Consider the following 19,805-nt stretch of genomic DNA (forward strand, 5'->3'; position numbering starts at 1 on the left):
ACATGCTCGGCAAACACGATCACAGTTTTGAGTCAAAACGACCCCCCCCCCCCCCCCCCCCTTGATTATTTTGTGAAGGTACATGTTATATACCTTTGATTTGGGAGTATTTGGGGTTTCAGGGAATCAACCAGAACGATTCAGGCTTATTGCACATAACGCGTTTTATCTCTCGATCTATGAAAAAAGACTGGATTATCTTGGAAATGTGCGATGTTTACCGTGTAATAAACTACAAACTACAGTGTGTAGAAACAAACTCTTTTTTTCCATGTTGGACTACAAGTAGTGTCTGTCAAATGAGCCACACCATTGTCTCCACAGCTATAATACAGAACACACACAGCTCTGCAAACATCGTGAAACACAGCGGAAATTACTATTTTAAGCTGGCCTTCTAGCGGCAGAGATGGGGATTAAGCGTGGCGCTGAAAGGGTTAAGAATGATATATAATAGGTAGGTTTAGGATGATATATAATAGGATGATATGTAGGTTAAGGATGATAGGTAGATTAAGGATGATATATAATAGGATAATAGGTAGGTTAAGGATGATGTACAGTGTTATGGGTTACATGTATATTGTACTACGGTCTGTGGGAGGGCCCCCTTGAAATTGCATTGTATACTTGTGTGCAATGACAATTAAAAGTCTATTCTGTTCTATTCCATATATATAATAGGATAATAGGTAGGTTAACCTCTTAACCTGTTAAGCCCCATTTCTGAATGTCCGCCTAAAAATACATACCTAGGTAAATGGAAGATTGCTCCACTTCTACAAGGTCCATTTGCATGGTCTTGGTATCTAGGGACAACTATGGATCTCAGGGAATGTATTCCCAGTGTCAGAAATATTGTGTCTGGGCGGTTAGGTGGCGTAGCGGAGATTGCGTTCGTCACCAACCCCGAAGCTGTGAGCTGGATTCGCCTGTTCGAATCCAGCTCACAGCTCCGGGGTTGTCACCAGCTTGGCTGGCCGTTCACACTAATACAATTGGCTGTATTAGAGGGTGGGAGAAGCTGGCGGGGTGGGTCCGGGTCGTTGTAAACAGCGACTCCTACAGTTCGGTCGGGGCGCCTGCTAAGCGCGGATAGGACCTGAGTGGGATAGTGTGGTCCTCCCACATGCTACGCCCTCTCAGGGAGGATCCGCGCTGCCAGGTGAAAAGAAGCGGTTGATTGGCTGGACGTGTGTCGGAGGAAGCACGTGATAGCCTCCACTCTCCCAGATGATCTGACTGTGGGGGGTAAGTGCGCAGCGACCAGGAAGGGATTGGGAATTGGCATACGACTAACATTGGGATGGGAGAAAAATCGGAGGAAAATGGAGGGGGAAAAAGATCAATAAAAAAAGAAAAGAAAATATTGTGTCTGTTACTAGGCTTGAGTAAATTGTGATGAAACAAAGGAGAATATATATATTATGATTTTTCTTTGCATCTTTGACGATGAATAACACCATGCTAAAAATGACCGGACATGAAAAACGACCACTGAGCTCGTTCAGCACCTTCTTGAGATCACGTGTACAAAGAAGCTAAGCAAATGAATAAAGGGAAGATGATTAAACAGAAGGTTTTGTAGATACAGTACTGAATTCTGCCATCCGGACACATGCAATTTGAAATATTATTATAGAATAGAATATCAGGCCTATAAATGACCTTATTATAGCCAAGTTGCACATCTATGGATCGGGCCAAATCTACTCTTTCCAATGGCAGAGTTCAATTTGGATTTTAGTATCACCAGGCGTGCAGCAAGAACCGACCTGGCGGTGTCTGACCACCATGCTGTCCTTTTCACCCTCCCTGCTTCCCTACCCAAGCTGCGAAATGCACCACCACAGGAACATCAAAACAGTCAGTGCACCAGCTCTGACCAACCTGCTAACCACCCACCTGGCTTCAGCTCCCCCAGCACACAGGTGGATGGTCTGGCTGCCCATTACAACTCCACCTTATCCCGCAGCCTGGACTCTCTTGCCTCCATCAAAACCCGGATTGTCACCTACACCCGTCCTGCCCCTTGGTTCACCACTGAACTTCGCTCCCTGAAGGCTGTCGGTCGCCAATTGGAGAGGCTCCAAAAAAGATCTGGCCTCACTGTACACCTCGAGGCCTATAAGGACCATGTGCAGACCTACAAGGTAGCTCTCTCCAAGGCCAAAACACAATACTATTCCAGTGTATTCCACCCTCATCGGTAACCAGCAAAACCACCCCAGGACACTATTCTCCACCATCAACCAGCTACTCCGCCCCCTCGATCCCCCCGCCCATCTGGTGCCCACGACCTCTGCTCCAGGTTCCTTGTTTTCTTCCAGGACAAGGTTAACCCCATCTACCAACAGCTAGTGGTGCCCTCCTCCCCCTCACCTGCTCTTCCTCCTGGGTCCCCCCCCAATGCAGCCTCTCCTCCTTCTCCCCGGTGGATGGTCCTCAAGTTGCCAAGCTTATACTGTAGCTTCAGCCAAAGCCTCCACTTGTTTACTCGACCCCATGCCTACTACCCTGGTCAAGATCTGCCTCCCTGCTCTCTGCCCCACCATGGTCAACATCATCAACTCCTCACTTAAATCTGGTCTCGTCCCCTCCTGCTTTAAAACAGCCTCTGTCACTCCCATCCTCAAGAAGCCTGGCCTCGACCCAGATGAGCTCAACAATTACCGTCCAATCTCCAACCTTCCTTTCCTTAGTAAAATCTTGGAAAGAGCAGTGGCCGCCCAACTCCAACAATACATGTCCAGCCATGAGCTCTATGAGCCTTTTCAATCCAGCTTCAGAACTCACCACAGCACAGAGACCGCCCTCATCAAAATCACCAACAACCTCCTCCTTGCAGCTGACTCTGGCCACATTAGCATCCTCCTGACCTGGACCTTTCTGCAGCCTTCGATACAGTTTCCCATTCCATCCTCCTCAACCGCCTATCTGACAACCTCGGCATCACTGGCTCAGCACTCTCCTGGTTTCAATCCTACCTCACCACCCGGACATAGTTTATCACCATCAGCGATTCCAGTTCCACCCCGGCCCCAGTCAACCAAGGCGTCCCCCAAGGTTCGGTACTTGGCCCAATTCTGTTCACCATTTACATGCTCCCCCTCGGTCAGATCATCCGCCGCCATGGCTTCATTTTCCACTCCTACGCCAACGACACACAACACTACCTCTCCACCAAACCATCCACCCAGCTCCCCCCATGCTCCCTTGTCAACTGCCTTCATGAAATAAAAACCTGGATGTCATCTAACCTTCTCAAACTGAACAACAATAAAACTGAGCTCATGGTTGTGGCACCCAAGGCCCTGCTCCGGAAGGTTGGAGATCTCACCCTCGATATAGACGGCTGCTCCATCTGCCCATCCCCAAAGGTCCACAACCTGGGCGTTGTCCTGGACTCCACCCTTTCATACCAAGCCCATGTCAGTTCCGTCACCAAATCCGCCTTCTTCCACCTCAGAAACATCTCCAGACTCCGACCATCACTTTCCGACTCCACAGCTGAGACCCTCATGCATGCCTTCGTCACCTCCCGCCTAGACTACTGCAACGGGGTCCTGTCCGGGGTCCCAAGCAAAACCCTGGACAGGCTCCAGTATGTTCAAAATTCAGCTGCCAGGGTTCTAACCCGCACCAAACCCTGGCAGCACATCACCCCCACCCTCATCCACCGCCACTGGCTCCCCATCAAATCCTGCATCACCTACAAAACCCTCCTGCTCACCTACAAATCCCTCCATGCTCTGGCACCTCAGTACCTCATTGACCGCCTCCACCCCTACACTCAGCCACGGTCCCTGCAATCCACGGACACTGGTCAGCTCTCCATCCCCCGAACCAGATTGCGGACCTAATTTCTCACTTTGTATGTTGTGTCTGTCCACTATGTTTGCTACTTTTGTTATTCCCCCCCCCCCTATGTAAAGCGACCTTGGGTCTTCTGAAAGGCGCTATATAAAATAAAGTTATTATTATTATTATAATGGATATGGCTCCACCATTTTGAATCGGTTTGCAACGCGGATTGTTGCTAAACGTTCACAGAAGGTAGACAGACGAACTGCGCTCCAATCTATGCCAATAACGTTCAGTTTTGTGGTAGATAATCCAGAGTTTTTCAAAATTCCGATGCTCATTGAGAGCCCTGTCTTTCCTTCATCATAATGACTACAACAAGATGGCTGCTCAGATTTATTTCTGGTCGAAATTCGCTAGCTATTGAATACAATTCCTAAACTGATATTTCATTAACCTCTTCCGCCCGGCGTTTCTTTTTCCAAACGCATTCAAGAATAAACATCATAACCATGTCACAACAGCAGTCATAGTGTATATTTTCAGCAATAAGTTTGTTTAACCAATATGTTAAAGTGTTATTAGTGAGATTTTAGTTTTTGAAATGTGTTGTTGTGATTTCGGAGATCCGTCATTTTGAATTAGCGGCCGTCGCTGAATAATGGATATTGTAGTCATTTTGAGAAGAGGACATCCAGAGCTTTCAATGAGCGGTCGATTTTTTTAAACTACACTTCCCAAAGGCTTCTAGCTCCCTTCAAGCTAATTACTTGCTTATGAAATATTTTGTATTCTCTTATTACTCAGGATTATATACCACAAAACTGAACATTATTGGATATATTGGAGCACAGTTAGTTTGTCTCCCCTATGGTGAGCATTTAGCAACCATCTGATTTGAAATCAGTTTCAAAATGGCGGAGCTGTTGCAAGAATAAAAAACCTACTGTACATACAGTATATTTCATTCTCTGTTCTTCATGCACGCCTGGTGATACTAAATCCAAATTGACCTCTGCCATTGGAAAGAGTAGATTTGGCCCAAACCATAGTGTGCAAGTTGGCTATAATAAGGTAATTTATAGGCCTCATATTCTTTTTTTTCTACTTTTTTCTCCTCCTTTTTTTCTGTGATTTTTCTCCCCATCCCAATTTACCTCTCGTGCCAATTCTCCCTCCCCTGTCCTGATCGTTGCTCGCATATGCCCCCCACTGGCCGGTTGTAGGGAGGATAGAAGCCTTGCATCACATGTCCCCTCCGATACATGTGGAGGCAGCCTGTCACATATTTTCACCTGCCAGCGCGGACTCTAATTTGGCGAGGAGTAACGTGTAGGAGGCTCACACTGCCCCCGCCATTTTCCTGACTTTGCTGTGCAGGCGCCCCAACCGACCTGTAGGAGTCGCTGTTCACAATGACCAGACTACCACCCTTCGACTTCCCACCCGCTAACTCTGCCAATTGAGTTAGTATGACGGACGGCCCAAGCCGGAGGCAACGCCGACAGCCGGATTCGCACCTGGTGTCTCTTGCGTTGGTGACGAGCGCAATGTTTGCTGCGCCACCCAGGCCTCATATTCTATATCCTATAATAATATTTCAAATTGCATGGGTCCGGATGGCAGAATTCAGTACTGTATCTACAAAACCTTCTGTTTAATCATCTTCCCTTTATTAATTTCCTTAGATTTTTGTACACGTGATCTCAAGAAGGTTTCTTATGCATGGTGTTATTCACTGTCAAAGATGCAAAGAAAAATCATAATTCATATTCTCCTTTGTTTCATCACAATTTAAGCAACAATATTTCTGACACTGGGAATACATTCACTGAGGTCCATAGATGTCCCTAGATACCAAGAACATGCAAATGGACCTTGTAGAAGTGGAGCAATATTCCATTTACTTAGGTATGTATTTTAGGCGGATTTTCAGAAACTAGGGCTCCGGGCTTAACACTTTCAGTGCCAGAGACGTCATAACTCGTTTTATCAGCCCAATGCCTGAATGCCCACGACGCTTATTAGCGTTTAATTTTTTTATTAGCAATCTGATTTCATATTTCATCAACTGAGTCTCCCGTTGGTACAGCAGCTCCTCCAGCAGCTCAGAATGGAAAAAAGCGCCCCCTATCGTCTATCCCTGTGTAACTGCAGGTCAGTCGCTTAGATCAGTCGATATGTAGAGGCGGAGCCAACTGGCTCCTTGAGCTGGCAAGCTGTCTGCTCAACATGGAAGTCATCGCGGGACGGGAATCAGCTTGGAATATATATTCACAGTAGCCAATACTCAATCAATAAGCGTGATTGATTTTTGGAATGGCGATCAGGAATTGGAATGATCTTTTTGGAGAACATCTGATCTGAGGTAAGGAATCTATTTTACCAGTCTTGGGATAATCAGAGTTGTATTTGCTGAGATCTCAGCTTTTGCCCTATGTGTGATGTGTCTCTGTGTGCGCGATCGCTGATGAGGAACTAAGAGAATCGATTTGTCAGATTGCGTCTCTAGCGTGCATACGTACACATATACTATCGATAATCTAGCGTTTATTTGAAAACGATTCATAAATAGGCCGAAAAATGACAACGTTTTTGTGTATTCTAGAATATTCCAGTAAACGTCTTTTATCATGGAATCTTTATATTTTCCTTGAAAACGAGGGCTTTTCAAAATGCTATAAAACGAAAATGAACCGGAAAAAAAAACAATCCGCTTCGACAATGTTGACTGGAAAACGAGTCATTGATAAGCGACGGGCAGATTAGACACATAGCCATAATCTAAAACATAGATTAGGCGTTTTTAGCGCTAACATTGAAGTGGATGGTGGGCATTCAACCGGTAAATCAAGGTTAAGCAAGGGCTCTGAAAGTGAAGAGGTTAATAACACTTTAACCTATTGGTAAACAAACGTATTGTTGCAAATATACACTATGACTGCTGTTTTGACAGGATTAGGGTCTTTACGCTTGGCTACATTTGAAAAAAAAATCAACTTTTATTCATACAGTCTGTAGACATGGATTTATGACGTGATGTCATTGGCGGACCACTCGGGCTAAAGAGGTTAAACAAATAGCTATTGTCGGATGAAAACCAGGTACCTTCAAAAGACTAACTATTCTAGAATTAGAGGGAGGATGTTTGCATTTGTAGGATTGTCACGTTACCCATCGTACAGTAGCAAAATTGGGGGAACACTTGTCTTCCTGAAAGAGTCCTTTGTTTTGTTTGAGTGTGTGTAGGTGTTGTGGAATAATTGCATCTCCCTCGCCATCCCAATTGTAATTCCCCCCTCCCCCCATGTCTAGCCTATTGTCCTCCAATACCAAAACCCTCCCCCATTCACCCACCTTTCGTCTATGTCCTCCCAACTCACCTCTTTACCTCGTCCCTCTCACCGGATACCACCCCCCCCCTCATCTCTCACCCCTCCTCCTCATTTCCCCTCTGATTTACAGTACCCTAGCCTCCTCCAATCCTGTCCTGGGCCAAGCCTACCCAGAATTACCCTCTCTCAGCCCTATAAAGAGCAGCCTCTTGACTCATTGTCTGCTGTACTTGTGAACGGCGTGGTGTCCTTTATAAACGGACGAGTTTAAGTTTGTGCCATATTCGGTCTTGTAAAGCACACAGTTATGATGTCTACATTTTGTCTTCTCGTGCATTCACTTACTTTCTGTACGACAAAGTCTCCAGGTAGGTAGACGATAGACTTCAGCCGGAGCAACATGTCCACTAACATCTGATTGTCACAACCCTGTGGGCAAAAAGAAGAAGAAGTCTTTATTTGTCATGCAGATTAACACACACACATACCAAAGTCAAAGTCAACGTTTTTATTTGCCATGTATGGACGAATCCACATTGGAATACAGGTACAGAGCAAACACTGTGGGCTAGATCCACAAAGAATGGATTGCACGGAGCAAGTTGCACCCTTACTTATAATTCATTATGAATTGAAAATGGGGGACCCTGATAAGACGAAAGTCTTTCTCTGGTCTGCATCCCCTTAACAATTGTGTGTATTGAGCCGTACTGTATTGTACCCATTCTGCAATCTGTTAATAAAATGTTCATTCAATCAATCAATCTGCACGGTGATTGATTGAATGAAAATTTTATTAACAGATTGCAGAATGGGTACAATACAGTACGGCTCAATACACACAATTGTTAAGGGGATGCAGACCAGAGAAAGACTTTTGCCTTGTTTACATCAGGGTCCCCCATTTTCAATTCATAATGAATTGTAAGTAGGGGTGCAACTTGCTCCGTGCAATCCATTCTTTGTGGATCTAGCCCTGTGTGTCTACAACTAATCCAATACAGGAGCAGAGTAGAAACAGTACACGAAAAAGATGTAAAAACACAGACAGTATAAAAGGACAAATGCTAAAGTTGATATCAACATCCCCTAAAAGTGCATATCATAGTTAAGTGCATAATGCATATAGGCACAATTTACAGTAAAAGTGCATATAATCAAAGTGCATGATGCACAGACACACAAAAACAGCACTTCCACAAACCTGACTAATAACACACCAAAACAAAATAGGATAATATACAAATCTAGCCTTTGGAGTTATTCAGGCTGCGCACAGCACTGGGGAAGAAACTCTTAGTAAACCGAGAGGTAGAGCATGTGACAGAGCGGTAATGTCTGCCAGAGGGGAGGGGGACAAAGAGGCCTGCGGCTGGGTGACCAGAGGGGTCGTTGATAATGCCAGAGGCACAGGAAAGCAGCCTGGCACCATAGATCTCTTCTAGAGCTGGCAGGCTAACCCCGATTGTCTTGCGTGCGAGACGCACAATTCTGTTCAGGGATTTCTTCTCCTGATCTGTGATGTTACCAAACCATATAGTACAGGAGGAAGTAAGAACGCTCTCAATCACACAGCGATAGAAGTTGTGTAGAATCACCCTGTTATTTGTGAACTCTTTCCGTTTCCTGAGAAAGAAAAGACATTGCTGGGACTTTTTAACAATGGTTCTGGTATTGGAGTGCCAGCTCAGGTCATTTGAAATAGTGACCCCAAGAATTTCAAACTGCTCACCATCTCCACCTCTGAGCCATTTATGGTAATGGGGAGATGGGATACCTTGCTACGTCTAAGATCGATGACTAGCTCCTTCGTTTTGGAAGCATTCAGGGTGAGGTTATTGGTCTCACTCACCTAACTAGGTTCTGCACCTCTGATCTGTAAAATGACTTGTCATTTGAGTTTATACGCCCAATGACCATGGTATTATCAGCGTATTTTACTATCAGATTGTTATCATGGGAAGCTGTCCAGTCATGAGTGCAGAGAGAGAACAGTAAAGGGCTGAGAATGCAGCCTTGTAGCGAACCAGTACTTAAAACAATTTCATCAGACATATTGTTAGCAATCCTGACTCTTTTGAGGTCTCAAAATGAAAAAACTAAGAATCCATTCACAGATAGCGTCACATAGACCCAGACACTGAAGTTTGTGGATCAGATTAGATGGAATAAAAAGCATTCTAACATAGGAGTTTTTCTTATCTAAGTGTTCATACACAGGATTAAGAGCTAAGGAAATAACATCATCTACTAATCTATTTTTCTTGTAGGCGAACTGCCAGGGATCAAGACAGGTAGGAATCTGACCTTTTGTATAATTCAGCACTAGCCGCTCTAAACATTTCATTAAAACTGAGGTTAGAGCAATAGGTCTGTAATAATTTAGACAAGTCACACGTGATTTCTTGGGAACCGGAATGATAGTAGATTCCTTGAAGCTCCTTAGAACAAGGCGGTGCTCCAGTGACATATTAAAAAGGTCTGTGAGCACAGGGGCAAGCTGCTCAGAGCAGAGTCTGACGGCCCTGGGAGGAATGCCGTCCGGGCCAGTGGCTTTCCTAGCCTTAGTACTGGACAGGACCTTGCGCACCTCATGTTCTGTGACAGTCAGCCCAGACAAGTCACTGGAGTTGGAAGGAATAAAAACAGGACGCTCTGTGTTACTTTCATCAAATCTGGAGTAAAAGTTATTCAGTCTACCGGGGAGCGAGTGATCACCTTCAGCGGAGGCGAGGCCCCTGGGCTTGTAGGAAGTGATAGTGTTCAGTCCCTGCCACATCCAACGGCGGTCACTGCCAGAAAAATGTCCTTCAATACGTTCTCCATAGTAGCGCTTGGCGGCTCTTATTGACCGCTCCAGCGAGTATCTAGCCAGTTTATAACTGGTTGCATCCCCAGATTTAAAAGCAGTAGCTTGTTCAGTAAGTTTGAGTCTAACATCAAAGTTAAGCCATGGTTTTTGGTTTGAGTATTGCTTAACCACCTTGCGGGGAATGCACAAGTCAATACAAAAGTTGATATATCCAATGACAGCGTCACAGTATTGGTTAAGGTCCTCACATTTAAAGACAGACCAGTCTGTGGCGTCGAGACACCCTTGTAAAAGGGTTCAGCGAGATGGGCAACACACAGGAACACACACACACTGAGTCGCAGATGAAATGTCTCTCTGCACTTTTCCCATCCCGTCATCCTTCCCCCCAAGTGCAGCCGGGAGCAGACATGGGCTTGATCAATCCAAGTGCTCCTGTCCGTCTTCGTCAGGGACGCAACAGCGTTAGTGATCTGTTGTGCATGTTTTTGCATTGGGTTTATCTTATTGGGAGGGGAAACCCTTGCGAGCACGGGGAGAACATGCAAACTCCACACAGAAAGGCCCGGGAGATGCCCCACCTGGGTACCTGGCAACCAGTGGTGCAGTGGCAAATTGACAGTAGGTCAAACGCTCCACGCGCGTGCGCGCGCATGCACAGTTTTTTTTGGCTGCTCTCGTCCTGCAGCTGGATACTATTGCCTCACAGCGCGGCCGTCAGCGCGCGGCCCAGAGAGCGCCGCTGGCTCTGCGGCTCTGCAGCTGCATGCTTCTCCGGGAGTCCGGTTGGATAATGCCATGTAAAAAGCGATTGCGCGTACTTCAGCCTCAGTGACCGAGGTATAACGCCGTTATACCGAGTTATACCAGCACTGCACCACTGCTGGCAACGCGGCAACCTGGGCCCTGTTCCTCGTACCTGGCTAACTGAGTTAGCCGGATAATTTTCAGGATAACTTGACTTAAACTAGACCTTTCGGTTCCCCGACGTGCGATTTTCTAAATCACTATGGCAACAGATCAAAAAGTTTTAACCTGGTCGAGGGCAGGGTTTAGTTCAGTTAGCTGGATAAACCATGGCCACGCCCTCGCAAAGAAATGCCAGCTCCCTTCCTGAAATAGTTCTCACATTCTAGATCCCATTATACCATTCTGAATTATGTTTTTGTGCTTCGTTTTTCTAGAGGGGGCTTTTAAAATGTCAAATAATATACCTAAAATGCTGATAATAAAATCATATTCAGCCTATGGATTTACTTTGTTCTAAATAATGCACGCGAGGTGCGATATACACAGTGTTAATTTTGGCAGCTATTTTCATTTTAGTCTTCGTTTATCATATTAGTCATCTTAATTTATTTTTCGTTTAGTCAGTTTTAGTCTGAGCATTTTAGTCTTAGTCAGTTTTCGTCTCAAATTTGTCTTTTTTGTTTTAGTCTAGATTTTGTCAACGAAAACGGATTACATTTTTGTCTATTTTTAGTTAACACTTTGAATGCCACGAGGTGGCGCCAGAGGTATCGCTTCAATGCCACCATCGGCGCCAATGTTACGCTTAATATCGCCTAATCTATGTTTTAAATTATTATTATGTGTCTAATCTGCCCATCGCTTATCAAAGAATACTTTTCCAGTCAGTGCTGTCAAGGCAGATTGGTTTTTTATCGCTTCATTTCCATTTGAGAGCATTTTGAAAAGCACCCGTTTTGAGGTAAAAAACAGTTAATTCTGGGCCATTCTATGATAATCGTCTTTTACTGGAATATTCCAGAACGTTGATATTCGTCTGCCTATTTATGAATCGTTTTCAAAAAAACGCTAGATGATCAATATTATACGTGCACGCAAGCACATTCGAGCCGCGCACGGATAATCGCTGTGTTCATTTCCTCTTGGACTTTTACAGTGAAACCGAAAGAGCCCATTTCACAAAACAGCCTATATCTTCATCAAAATTAGTCTGATTATCCTAACACTGATAACATAGATTCCTTACCTGACATCAGATGGTATCCAACTGGTATATTCCAATTACTGATCACCATTCGAAAAAATCGATAAGTGTATGGATCCAACGTGATACAGTAGTACACATGATTCCGCGGGCTGAGAGGCTCCAGAATGAACTGTGGTAACCCCGGCTGGATCAGTGGACTGGAAAATGTGGAGTACCGGATTTTTTTCCCCATCCATTTTCATTGAGTCCATTCCAAAATCCCTTATGTCATCTGGGAGACGATAGGGGGCGCTTTTTTCCACATATGATCGCCGGCGGCGCTCGGGTATACTCGGGTAGGCTCGCGTGATGCAATATGATTTCAGATAGCTAAAAAAAAATAAAATTATAAAAATCCGAGAAATCTCGTGAGTGGCTTTCAACATAACTATCGGAAACCCGAGATATCTCGTGTGTGGCAGTGAAAGTATTAATGTACTAAAAAAAAGTATTATATTATATAAATTATAAAACTTTTTTTTTTCTTTTCTTTTTTACAGCTACTGTTTTATATATACTGTTTTTTAGTAATAACTAGAAAGTAATGGTATTTATTCAACAACAGGTGATTGTATAGATTAGTATTAGTATCATTAGTATCATGACAACTATGCTTCACCCACGGAAAGGTTGTTGGCACATTGGTTCCACACGGACATTATATGTTGTTGCACTTGCTTCCAGAAGGCTCCGTTTAGGTCAGCTAGTAGCAGAGGCTCTGTTGTGATTTTTAATGCACAATAAATATTCTTTTGAGACTCCGCCTCAGACTCTTATCATTTGGCACTAAAAGCTAAACATTGTCACCGGTATGGCTGTCCGCAACATGTCATTAATTGTGTGCGAGAGGTCGATCAGTTAGCCACATTAGCATGAGCTAGGCTAGCCAGTTAGCGTGAGCTAGATGGAAAGAATGTAACGTTACTGGTGAAAAAGTGATTTACCTTGGAATACTCCTTTGCCAACTTGCTGTACTTTGCTTGCAGGTCTGCAGCTGGATTATGAATAGTCCCAACTTTAGCCAAGGTAACGTTAAAGCTAAAACTAGCTTTTCAAATAGCTCTTCAGCTAATGCTAATAACAGAGCTCCCCGTCACACTGCTCTGTCGGGATGATGGCATTAAGAAAAGTTATATATTTTTGTAAATTACTTTTGTGTCCTCAGTTGTGGTCAACGATATTTAATAAACAATTTAGTCTCTTTAGCGTGACATGGTCTTCAATAACGTGACGTCACGTCTCGTTGTCGTCATGAAAAAAACCTTCGTTGACGAACATCTTTCGTCATCATTTTAGTTGACAAAATTAACACTGGATATACACACTATGTGGTTATTTTAATAACGTGTATCCCGCGGGGATGTTTTTAATGAATGAAACCTATCGGGCGTTTGGCTCTGATTAGTTTCATATTCTCGGCTGTGGATGTATTTGCGCCCGGATTGTGTTTCATTCAAGCATAAATTGAAGCGTCTTCATGAGTGGATTGTGGATATGAATTACGACGAATTTGATGACGTGGATGTGACTTGAGAAAATGAATGAGCAATTGCAAGCCTTTGACGTTTTGATGAATGCATTTGAGAAAATGCATTTATCTGTTCAAGCACTGATGATGAACAAGAAGGTGATTAACATGACTGGTGTCACTGGTATAAACCAAAGGTTAATCAATTCAATGCATGTATGGATGATGTCTGAAACAGATTAAAACCTGATTAATAGTGAAACTGTATAGCCTCCAAGCCTCTCTGACACGTTATTTCGGGGGTCGGCCTTGAAAACTTTGGGAACCATGTATTTATATAGTACATGATACCTAAGCACATACAGTACAGATATCCTCATAAGTATCTATTAATTCGTATCAATTAGATACTCTTTGGGCTTGTTTTTGTCTACTTATTCTGAAAGAGTTTAACAAATTATTTTCGCTAGCAAGATCTCATTCGATTATTCATTCCATTAAGCCTACTGCCAGCAGTAGGGCTGCAACGATTTGTCGACATAATCGACGACGTCGATTATAAAAAATCGTCGACGAGAAATTGTTGCGTCGATTAGTCATTAAAAAAAAAAAAAAAAAATGATTTAATTTTTTTTTTTTTTTTTTGTGCACTACCTATCTTTGTGAGAGTGGCTTCTCAGGGTTCCAGACAACATCATAACATGATGATCCCATAGCAAATTTTGGACATTGAAAACATTGTTCCCCTGCAGGAGATGATGATCAGACTAGACACACAATACATTACACACGCACTCCTCTCACTCACACACAGCGATCAGAGTAAGACACACACATACACACTCCTCTCACTCACACACAGCGATCAGAGTAAGACACACACACATACACACTCCTCTCACTCACACACAGCGATCAGAGTAAGACACACACACATTCACACTCCTCTCTCTCACACACAGCGATCAGAGTAAGACACACACACACATTCACACTCCTCTCACTCACACACAGCGATCAGAGTAAGACACACACACACACTCCTCTCACTCACACACAGCGATCAGAGTAAGACACACACACATTCACACTCCTCTCTCTCACACACAGCGATCAGAGTAAGACACACACACATTCACACTCCTCTCACTCACACACAGCGATCAGAGTAAGACACACACACATACACAAATTACACAGTACACACCTCTCACTCACACAGCGATCAGAGTAAGACACACACACAAATTACACAGTACACACACTCAGGGTGCGATCCAGGAGGGGAGCTCGGTGAGCTATAGCTCCCCTAGATCAGACATCAGCTCCCTTGGGGGTCTCTAAAGCTCCCCTCGGGGTCTCTAAATTACTGAAAATAAATGCTACTTTTGCCATGCATTTCTCATTTTTCTGTAATTTTCTGTATCATCATCGTGTATAATAATAAACGTATGCTATTTTGGATGTATGATTAATGATTTGCGCACTAATTCACACGTAATATGGCAACATGCATGCTATTCTTGCAATTACCATTCGGAGCGCGGAGGCGCTGCAGCCTGCTGCGACTATTATTAGTATTACAACGCCCGGTGAGTGACCGTGCCGGCGCTTGCGGTCGGACTCGTATCAGAACACAGGATAGGATTAGATACTGTAGACAGTGTTGGATGATGATCTATCATCTAATTAAATGGATACTTTTTTTTTTATCATGGAATGTGCTGTGGAAGCCCAGACCGTCCAGACGGCCGGACCTCAACAAGTGAGTTGTCTAGTATTATGTGTTCTGTAGTTACTGAAACTGATTGAATATGTGACAGGATTCAAGAGGTTTATTTGTCACATACATACACAGGCTACATTAACGTCCGTGATCACAGTATCCTCCAACAGTCTGACTCCTCCCTGAGAGGCGCACCGCGCGTCGCGCACCCCCCCCCCCCCCCCCCCCCCCCCCCGCGGCGCAAAAAATATTATTTGGCTGGCTCACCCAAAGACCATGCTATGGATCGCACACTGCACACACTCCTCTCACTCACACAGCGATCAGAGTAAGACACACACACATACACACACACACGGACTCCTCTCACACACAGCAAACAAAAGTTATTTAAAGTACACTTCCACTTTAATTTGTATTATTTAATTTATTTATCTTGTTATGAGTGATTGCTGTATTGTTCTTCAAATACATTTTCATTTAAAGTGGCTTAAAGATCCAAATTCAAATGTTTCATGAGTCATTATTTTAATTTGCTATGGGATCATCATGTTATGATGTTGTTGTTTGGTCCTGACAAGAGTCTCAAAGTCTGGGGTGATGGTAGACAATTAAGCAACTCTGCTCAATGTCCAATCTGTTCCTCTGCTCTGTCTTCAGCTGGACCAGAGCTGAGAAGCCACTTTCACAAAGATAGGTAATTAAAAAAAAAAAAAAAAAAAAAAAAAAAATTTGTTGTTGTTGGTTTTCGATTGGAGTCGACTAATCGAAAAAATAATCGGCAGATTAGTCGACTACCAAATTAGTCATTAGTTGCAGCCCTAGCCAGCAGGCACATTTAAAGAAATATAATCTGATTGATTGGGGAATTGAGGGAAATAAAATCTGCCTATAGATTATGCATTTAACTTGTCGGCGAGGCTATTGAGCCGTACTGTATTGTACCCATTCTGCAATCTGTTAATAAAGTTTTCAATCAATCAATCAATCGAAAATCAGGATTTCTGCGATCGACACCTGCTGTCTTTTCAGGTGAGGCGGCCGCGCGCAATTATCAAGTCTGGTTAGAATTAACGAGACTGAATCAGCGTTAGAGGAACAGGGAAAGCCTGGATTCAAACATCGGGTTAATTTAATCTGGATAATTGGACTTTTGATCGACTTAGTTGAACCAGGTACGGGGAATAGGGCCCTGGTCTCCAAGCGGGAATCGAACACAGGTCCTTCTAGCTGTGAGGCGACAGTGTTAACCACTACACCACCATGCCGCCTACGTGGTTTAAAGCATGCAGTCGTAAAGCCCCTATCTGTGTGTCGTTCTTTTCATATAAATGTGGGTATATCCACATACATTCTTTTTGAGATGGGAAAACACAGTTTTTGGAACGTTCCTAACCACATTGTAAATCACAATATAGGTTTCACAGTGTTTACGACTGTAACTGAGGGGTACAATTCCCTGACTGTATTGATAAGTATGGTATCATTAAACCACTACCGCTTTATGTACTTTAACTACTGGCCACACAGTACATGATATAGATATGATGAACACTTTCCCACCATGAAACCAAGTCCACACAAATGTATAAATCGAATATTTAATATATAGCAAAGGGTATATACAACGTTCACTTAATGACATTTATGATTTGAATGCACTTGTAAGGCAAATGAGTATTCGTAGGCAAATCAACATTGAATGTCCAATCTCTGGTTACGCAGGAAGCAAGTATACAACCTGGTTCTTTAGGGAACTATAGCGATGGTACTTAATGATTATAGCTGGATACACTAAAGGGGGTCCCGCTGGTTGTAAGTCAGTAGGGGGGGGGGGGTTAGGAGAGCCGCTGGCGATATCCCATCTGGCCAACGATTTCTTGGGAGAATTCAGAGTGCTGAACACGGTGCCCACAGAACCTTGGTCCACAGATGAATACAGTTGGGCCCTCTTGTAGACGGTAGCTGCCGGTCCACAACGAAGAGACGTGAGGCGACCTCACTCGGGGTAGAGCGCCGTCTCACCTGGACTCCTCTCGGGGGGTAGTTCCAACACTCACCAGTGTTGGCTGTTATCCATGGCATAATCAAAGCACCCAAAGCAAGTAGATAATCCAAGCCGTGTAGGGCTCGCCGTCGCCCGGGTAAGGTAATCCAATGTGCAGGTCCACTCGTCCTTGCCCAGAACTCCTCGGATGAAAGCACCACACGTGGTCTGCCCAGCCTGGTTAAGACTCTAGATAACGCGAGGAAAACGATGGGGGTACTGCTCACTTTATAACTCTAACCGAACGATGCACCATACATAATAGACTATTATTAACTTAATAGAAATACGTCCCACTCGACGGTATAGTGCCAAACTATGACAATTCAACTATTAATCCACACGATGTCTCAATGCCATTCTGAGGCCAAGTTGACGATACTGCACCACACGTGTATCGTGGGTGAGGCTTAACGTCTTGCCACTAGGTTGGAGGGTAAAGAACTAAGGGCTAAGGGACTAAAAGAAAGTTCTACTTTACTTGCGCCATATATATATGCGCTGTGAACAAATAGTACCATTCGTATTTCGCCAGACGTATTCCTACGCGGAACCGGGGCTAGTAACGACATGTTCGTCGGCACGATTGAACTTGAACCAAGGGGCTTGGCTGCTGGCGCCAAGTTCTTGTCCAATGAGAGAATGAAACTATTATGGGCTGTTAGTAGACTAAAGGGATATTCAGTGTATATGTACAAGGAATATACAAGGGATATCAAACGATATACAAATACTATTAAATATATATCCATAAATAAATATATATATTCGGTTTAATCTGATCCTTCACAACAACGACCATTACAAATGTAAACAAAACTTTTCTAACCACAAAATACAGAAAATACACTTTACAGATGTAACATTTCAATATCTGAAATATATATTCTTTATAAAAAAAACACTAACATTCTTACAGTCTTATACTATCATGCACTCTTCCTACTATACTAATATGTCTTTACTACTATGCACTCATCACTGCAGCACCCAAGTTTCAGCACTGTTTTTATGAACATTGTTACTCAGTTGTAAGAGTCGTACCCTTCCTGCTGACTTGTCATAAAGAACATGTAAGTCGCTTTGGATAAAAGAGTCAGCTAAATTACAAAATGTAAATGTAAACGTAAACTGTTCAAAATAACTGTTCATTTATTCTACTGACAAGTATTTCATACCACTGTATGTTCAAAAAGCCAAACTATCCCTTGTATGGTGAATGAAGACATCAAGCATCAAGAAGGATCCTAGGACCGTGTCTGAGAGGGGCTTGGCTCTAGGAGTGGGCGGTATAGCGGTTTAACCATTATACCTGTAGAATGCATGCATGGTGAAATGGAGGGCAAACAAACGCATGCATAGTGAAATGGAGGGCAGCAATCGTGATGCGGGAGCTCATTCATTCATTCTCTGAGTAGTGTTGATGATCAATAAGGATGATTAATGAGGAGCATATCTGAGTGTGTGTGCAGTGTGCCCTCTGGTCACCTTGAAAAGGTCGATCTTCTGGAAGGTAGCCAGGTTGATGTCCGTGGCGATGGCTGTTCTCATGACCATAGGCATCTTATCCAGCAGTTCCGACTCATCTGGAAGAACCAGAACCATGATAAGACATCACCACTACCACCACCACAACCACCACCACTACCACCACAGCCACCACCACTACTACCACCACCACCACCACAGCCACCATTACCACCACCACAGCCACCACCACAGCCACCATTACCACCACCACCACCACAGCCACCACCACCATTACCACCACCACTACTACCACCACCACCACAGCCACCATTACCACCACCACCACTACTACTACCACCACCACCACAGCCACCACCACAGCCACCACAGCCACCACCACCACCACAGCCACCACCACAGCCACCACCACAGCCACCACCACCACCAGCACCACAGCCACCACCACAGCCACCACCACTACTACCACCACCACCAGCACCACTACCACCACCACAGCCACCACTACCACCACCACCACCACAGCCACCACCACAGCCACCACCACCACCAGCACAGCCACCACCACCACCACAGCCACCACAGCCACCATTACCAATTTCAACCACCACCACCACCATCACTAAAACACAGTCTGGATGGTACAGGAAACATATAAATGCAAAAACAAAAACAATATCCCTTTAAAGGATTGTTTACTCATTCTTACCCAGCATGCCCTGAGCATCCCAGGTGTAGGTGTACCAGGTGCGAATCCTGTGCTGACACAGGATAGGGATGCGATTGGACACCATGTAGGCCATGGTGCCGTCCATGTTGCTACGGAAGTAGTTCTTGCCCGACGTGGCCGCGCCAATGACGTCTCTCATCTGGCACAACGGAAACAAAGGTCTTTAGAAAAATCACAATTCTGCTTCCTTGATGAGAACGTTGTGGACGTTCAGGGATTATGTGGAACCAGCACTGGGACTATAATTCTACTTGGACCAATCAGGCAGGGTCCCCATACGGAAATTAACTATATAGAAAAACTATAGTATTCCTGTTCTTTTTTATAAAAAAAAATTTACACAAGGAAATAGCATTGTGAATCATTATAGAGACATAGCATTTCTATAGTAAAATCACA

At 44.1% G+C, this 19,805-nt stretch overlaps 1 protein-coding gene across 1 annotated transcript in view; it reads right to left on the reverse strand.

The window, feature by feature from the left end:
* LOC311237924 (cyclic nucleotide-gated channel beta-3-like) overlaps positions 1–19,805 on the reverse strand; it is a gene marked incomplete at both ends in the record, with an annotated part of 100,224 nt that overhangs the window by 20,850 nt on the left and 59,569 nt on the right. Inside the window, 3 exons of the mRNA XM_084325899.1 lie at positions 7,485–7,568; positions 18,677–18,774; positions 19,386–19,545. Coding sequence (XP_084182025.1) covers positions 7,485–7,568; positions 18,677–18,774; positions 19,386–19,545 — 342 coding nt within the window. The remainder of the gene's footprint in view (positions 1–7,484; positions 7,569–18,676; positions 18,775–19,385; positions 19,546–19,805) is intronic.

Source organism: Notolepis coatsorum (assembly GCF_963971535.1).
Source record: "Notolepis coatsorum genome assembly, chromosome: 12".
Taxonomy (NCBI): Eukaryota; Metazoa; Chordata; class Actinopteri; order Aulopiformes; family Paralepididae; genus Notolepis; species Notolepis coatsorum.